Source organism: Quercus robur, chromosome 5, assembly GCF_932294415.1.
Source record: "Quercus robur chromosome 5, dhQueRobu3.1, whole genome shotgun sequence".
Classification (NCBI taxonomy): Eukaryota; Viridiplantae; Streptophyta; class Magnoliopsida; order Fagales; family Fagaceae; genus Quercus; species Quercus robur.
This window is the reverse complement of record NC_065538.1, coordinates 10,751,433-10,758,273: the sequence shown is the minus strand read 5'-3', so window position 1 is coordinate 10,758,273 and position 6,841 is coordinate 10,751,433. Positions and strand designations below refer to the sequence as shown.

General features: G+C 30.9%; 1 protein-coding gene across 1 annotated transcript; it reads right to left on the bottom strand.

Annotated features, from left to right (window-relative positions):
* Positions 1-1,276: 1,276 nt before the first annotated feature.
* Positions 1,277-2,506, bottom strand: LOC126727783 (putative F-box protein At1g46840). The gene has a single exon (XM_050433697.1). It carries the CDS (start codon positions 2,504-2,506, stop codon positions 1,277-1,279), a length of 1,230 nt encoding a protein of 409 aa, XP_050289654.1.
* Positions 2,507-6,841: the final 4,335 nt, after the last annotated feature.

Below are 6,841 nucleotides of genomic sequence, written 5' to 3'. Positions count from 1 at the left end.
TATTTCAATTCAATCTCAATTATAAAAATTTTAAAATAAATTTACATAGAATTTCATAATTTATTTTAGATGATTTTTTCTTAATAAATAAGTAGAATTTAAACCTAGCGTCGACTTTATGATGATTGCTCTTATCGTGAAGTTAAGACACTTGTTGAATGCTATGATGATTACTCTTATTATTAAGTTAAGATATCAATTGATTTTTGGTGTATGATTGTTTTTGAATTCTAGACATCTTATTGAGTGACTAGAGACTTTAACAACTGAACTAACTAGAGACTTTAAATAATATTCTTCTACCATTAAAGTGTGATCAAACTTGAATTACACTCTATTTGGATATACAAATTAAATATCCAATATTGGCGCTATATTGTTAGCCCATGTAGAGTTAATCATAATAGGGTTCATTTCGTTGTAATTAACAATTGAGCATATAGTAAAAGTATAGTCGCTAGAGCTTTATCCGAGGAAATATCCTCTCTTTGTTCTCTCACACTTCCGATTCTCTCTTCAATTCTCCTCTAATTTCAACAATTTTTTCAATGGCATTGCTTTTGTATTAAGAATATCTGCCTATGATAACTTAATATCAATGTTAAAAATAGATTATAAAGCCCTTTTGTTTTAGTCCATAGATCCTTTCCACTGTACCCTTTAGTAACCAAGTACTGTAAAAGTTAAAACTGATAGAATGGCTTACTACAAACGCAATAGACGTGGGGTTAATTTTTATGGGTTAGTCTCGAATTTACTTGAACACTAATTTCAATAGAGGATCCTCTATTTACAATAATATAGATGGAACACTAATTTAAGATCACAAAACCAAACCCATTTTTGATTTTCGTCAAAACATAAAACCAATGAAACTAAATAACAAACAGATGCAATTTCCTAAACATATTCAATTTCCTCTATTGGGTTGTGACGAAAAGCCTTCTCGAAATTCCTTCATCTTGATTACTCCAGACCTGAATTATGTTTATGGATAGTGTTTGTGCTTTGGTTTCTCCTTCTAAGAAAAACAAACAAAACTACGCGTCTTGCCTGTGATATCTATTAATGGTTGAATGTAAAGCCAGAACAAGTATATATCAAAGTTTTACAAAATCACCACAAGACTAAATTACGAAATAATTGATTATTAATATAACAAATACGAAACAGTAATTAAAAAAAAAAAAAAAAAAAACAGAAAATACAATAGCATAGCATAATGTAAGCAAATCATAGCCTAAGATCGAAGTGGCAGAATAATTGGGCAGCCTTCTCATTCTTTTAAGGGAGAAGAAGGAATGGGAGTTGGCCAACAAGGAAGAACAAAGTCGAAGACGTTTACAGCCTTGTAAAATGGGGAAGGCCTCTGAAAATCACAGACCATTTCCACTGTTTTTCTCCTCAAGTTGAGTGATACAACCATAGTTGCAAGAATCAAATACACAACATCCCTGTCATACGGATGATAGCCTAGCAGTGACTCTATAGATATATGTTTTAGGCATTCTGTTAGCCCAGGATTTTCCGCACCCATTTGGTTGAAATACACCTTGTGTTCTAAAGACCATTTACATTCTGTATCATGGTCCTTCAACTCCCAAACAAGTAATTCATCATCAGCATAAGGAGGACCTGCAAGTTGGCATATTCTCAAGGCACCATTACAAACACCAAGGCGCTGAATTCTACGGTTCGGTGCAAAATCTTCGGGTTTGTAGATGACTCGACGGCATTTGCTGGTGTACGGATCAAACCCAACAAGGTGCCCATCCAAACTCCACCAGAAAAGCAAACCTTGATACGGAACACCAGCGCAGGAATGCGCAGAGTCAGTGAAGTGAAACCCTGGCGGACACGACACTATTGACTCACTCCATTTGCCCGTGTCGGACGAGAATATATCTACCTTGAATTCTGTTGATTCACACTCAAATTTAGGAATGCACATCACCCTATAACTGAATTGCTGCTGATCATGGTAGCAGCGGAAGATGAATCCAATCTTAGCATTGCTAGGACGACGTAGGGGAGGAAGCGTTATCGACTGCCTTGTAATTGGATTTAACACATAGTACACAGCATCGCAGACCACCGCACTGAACATTTTCAATTCCTTTTGGGTACATAAAAGCAAGTCATGACACGAAGCGTGAACAATGTCAAGCGAAACTGAGCGGTTATTAATGTAATATTGGTTTATTAAAGAGGCTAGAGATTTGAATTCGGGTTCCTCCGATGTCATGAGGACCTTCCTCACACCATCGGTGTAGTGGCTGATGAGCAAGGTAGAGGGTCGTTGCAATATTGAAGAAGAGCGGAGCCTGTGAACAATGTAAGCGAAAGAAGGAGCAGAGATTAGAGAGCACCATCGGCGTGAGACGCACTTGCATTGAAATATAGATTTCAGAGGCAGCTGGGACAGGATTTCAATCAACAAACAGTCGGGAAGATCATCTATTGACAGACGTTGAAGAAGAGAGGAAGAGCATCGCACAACATCCATGACTAATCACTCAGAAAGAGATAGAACCGTAGAGCAAGAGCAACAGTGTTTGCGTATATACTCAAAATTAAGCCCAAAGCAGATAATTATAGACCCAGTCGAAATTGTGTTTTTCCAAGAATATAAACATTAGCTATTATTTATTTTTATTTTTTGGGATAAATGGTGGTTTATTATTATTATTATTATTATGGTATTAAGTTTTTTTGGAAAGGTTGGGTTCAATGCACTTTGCATTAGACCTAATGAAATGTTGATCGAAGCTTCACAATTATTTGATGCGTTTTCAAATTCTAATGGACTCAAGTTGGTTCCTATTATCCTTATATTATCACATCATATCATATATTATAATTAGGCTTAGAAGCAGTGGTTGAGTAGTTGTACCAAATTGGAATAATTTTCAGATAAAAACAATATTTTATTTGTTCTTTTCAATTTCTTTAGATAAATTAACAATAAATGTTTTAAACAAAACATACAACCTATAATAAATGTTTTCTAAAATTTTTAGAAAAAGATTAAATTTATTTGTTTGGTGCGATATAACTATAACTTACAATTGTGTCTATCTAAAATATTATTAACAAAGCTTAAAATCAATAAGATAGATTTACCTATAAAAAGAATAGAATTTAAATATAAAAAAATAAAAGCAAATAATTATTTGCTTTTAAAAAAAGATACGTGTGTAGAGTATGGGTATACATTTTTTTAAAAAATTTTAAATTTGTAACAAAAATACGGAAACATTTACCATAAAATTTATTGATATTAATACTATAATCTTCTTTGTATTATGACCTTTAACTTTTGCCAAGTGATATTTAATCCTTAGAACATCCTAATAAAATTAATTCTTTTAGACTAATGCTAAGGTTATTACAAATTTCACTACATAGGTATTGATGTATCAATAATCATAAAAAAATTTTTCAAACACTCATTTAGTATCGTGTTACATTTGCACAAATCTCATTCATTAGAACATCAACTTGTAAATTTTTAGTAGTAAATTAGTGATAGTTTTAGCATTTTTTAAAGTGACTAACAATGATAATTACGGCATTAGGAACCATAAGGCACATACTTACAGCAAGTTTCTTTTTTTGAAGCATACAAAAACATTGCAAATTTGGGATTTTTGTTTGGCAGCATTAGTTTTTAATTTTGGGATTAAGATTTTAATTTTTTTATTAGAATGTTTAAAATTTTAATTAATTAATAAATAAATATTCTTTAGCAATACGTTTCAGTGTTTCACTATAAATTTTTTTTTTTGAATGCACTATAAACTTTTCAGTTTGTGTTATAAAGCAATACGTTTTTTTTTTTTTTTTTGAAAACATAAAGCAATACATTTTAGTTAGTGTTTTACTTTATTTATTTTTTTATAACAGTGTTTTACTTTATTGTTATAACTTATAAGATATGAGATATGTTCAAATATATGTGATAAGGCTTGACTTTAGATTGGTTTTATATTTTTGTTATCTTATATCCATATTTGAGCATTCGAATGTTACCGTTTGTGATTATTACGGGCTGTGATTATCACAGAATTTTAACTTTTAGATTGTGATTATTATAGAATTTTAACTTTTAGGTTGAAAATAATGCGTTTATTACTATATCTTTGGAAATAGAAGGATAAAATGGTTTCAAAAAAAAGAAAAAAAGAAATAGAAGGATAAAATTAAACGAGTTATTTTAATTGTTATGTATGTATTAGCATAGTTAGTAATATATGGTACGTGTAAGATACGGTAATTATACGAATGGGTATAACTTAGCAAGTAATTCTACCGTACCCCCTCCTTTTTTTGGGGGTACGATATCCACTAGTAGGCAATCTGCTATACTAGGTTACCAAATCCTCACATTTGACGGTTTCATCCTCACATTATGTAGTTCCAATATCACATGTGACAGTTCTTTTGTCACATTTGGTGGTTCCCATAATTTTTCTCATATTTGACGGTTTCATCCTCACATTGTGCAGTTCTAACATCACATTTGACAGTACTTTTGTCACATTTGGTGGTTCCCATAATTTTTCTTATATTTGACGGTTTCATCCTCACATTGTGCAGTTCTAACATCATATTTGATAGTACTTTTGTCACATTTGGTGGTTCCCTTATTTTTTTCTCACATTTGACAGTTCCATCCTCACATTATATATTTCCAATATCACATATAACAGTTCTTTTGTCACATTTGGTAGTTCCCTTATTTTTTCTCACATTTGACGATTCCATCCTCACATTATGCAGTTCCAACATCACATTTAATAGTACTTTTGTCACATTTGGTGGTTCCCTTATTTTTTCTCATATTTGACGGTTTTATCCTCACATTGTATAGTTTCAACATCACATTTGACAATACCTTTGTCACATTTGTTGGTTCTCTTATTTTTTTTTCTCACATTTGACAGTTTCATCCTCACATTATATAGTTTCAACATCACATGTGACAGTTCTTTTGTCACATTTGGTAGTTCCCTTATTTTTTCTCATATTTGACTATTTCATCCTCATATTGTGCAGTTCCAACATCACATTTAATAGTACTTTTGTCACATTTGGTGGTTCCCTTATTTTTTTTTTCTCACATTTGACTATTCCATCCTCACATTGTGCAATACTAATATCACATATGACTGTACTTTTGTCACATTTAGTGGTTTTTTAATTTTTTCTCACATTTGACTGTTCCATCATCACATTGCGCAGTTCCAACATCATATGTGATTGTTCTTTGTCACATTTGATGGTTCTCTTATTTTTTTTTTCCTCACATTTGATGATTCCATTGTCATATTTAGCAATACCAACATCACATTTGACCAAGGTTGTCAAAATCGGGATCTTACGTAAGATCGTGAGAGGTAGGCTGAATCGTAAGATCCTACATATTTTTAGATTTAAAGCAAAAAACACATTGATAATGACTTTGTATGTTGAATAATCACGTAAATTGTGAATTTATCCATAAAAAAAAACAAAGATTTGCATCATAAGATACAATTTACATGTCATACATAGCTATGTCTATACTAACGAAACAAATATATTTAAATTTTGACCTAATGTATCTAAAAATTTAAATAAATGTTTAATTAGCAACCAAATACCAAAATATTTATCAACACATACGGAAATATTTTCCAAGTTCCAAGTTTAAAATCTAAAATAAGTTATCAAATGGAAACTAGCTAAGTAAAATATGAAATCCAAAAGCAAGATGAATATTAAGGTGAAGTGAATATTTGATTATTCCCATTCTGGAGTTCTTATAACCACTGTCCTAATCATCATCATCCATTTCATTATCTATGTAGACATTGTATATTTGTATACTAAAACTGCAAAAGAGATCAAAATAAAACTTCACACTCAACTATTTAAGTTATACCACTCAGCAACAATTATAGAACATGCTAAAAAAAATCAATCAATCAATATACAAATACAAGCATACTAATAAAATTATATATAAGAAAAACAATTTAGTAATATTAAAACACAAATTAGTGTATTGATCACACAAATTTAACAATATTATAGCTTAAAAGATAGCAAAGCCATATAAATTCTTCATTTGGAAATGATAAAGCATTCATTTATTTTGATTACAAGTGAACTAGAAACTACAAAACATTTGCTTAGGTTCACATAATTATATAAAAATAAATAAAAGTCATACCATCACAACATAGAAAAATAAAGACCCTTAAAACTTCATCAAAACCAAAAATTTATCCCATAAAAAAAAAATTGATGTTTTGGTAGGACTGGTAGAATCAGTAGGATCCCATATGATCCTACCATTTTTACGATCCTAATACAATTTTAAACATTTTGGTGAGATGGGATCGTAAAATCGTGCGATCCTACAATCTAGATCGTGATTTTGACAACCATGCATTTGACAGATCTTTTGTCACCTTTAGTGGTTACCATAATTTTTTTTCTCACATTTGACAGTTCCATTGTCACATTGGGTAGTACTAATATCACACAATATTTTTACATTTGTGCCCACCACTGAAGTCCCTTTTATACTTACTTATTTCTTTATATATATGCTTGTAGCAAAAAATGATTGATGAAGATGGCAATCCCACACTGGAATGGTTTGAAAATACATATAGGGACGATGATAAGTATATGTTATAATTGATGTTTTGTGAACGTGTAATTTTACTCAACACACTTGTGTATTTTACATTAACACATACTAATACATTGTTTATTTGTACTTGTAGAGTTATATCCCTATGAATGACAATAATAGTCACTAGTACTTATGTGTCATTGACTTTAGTTC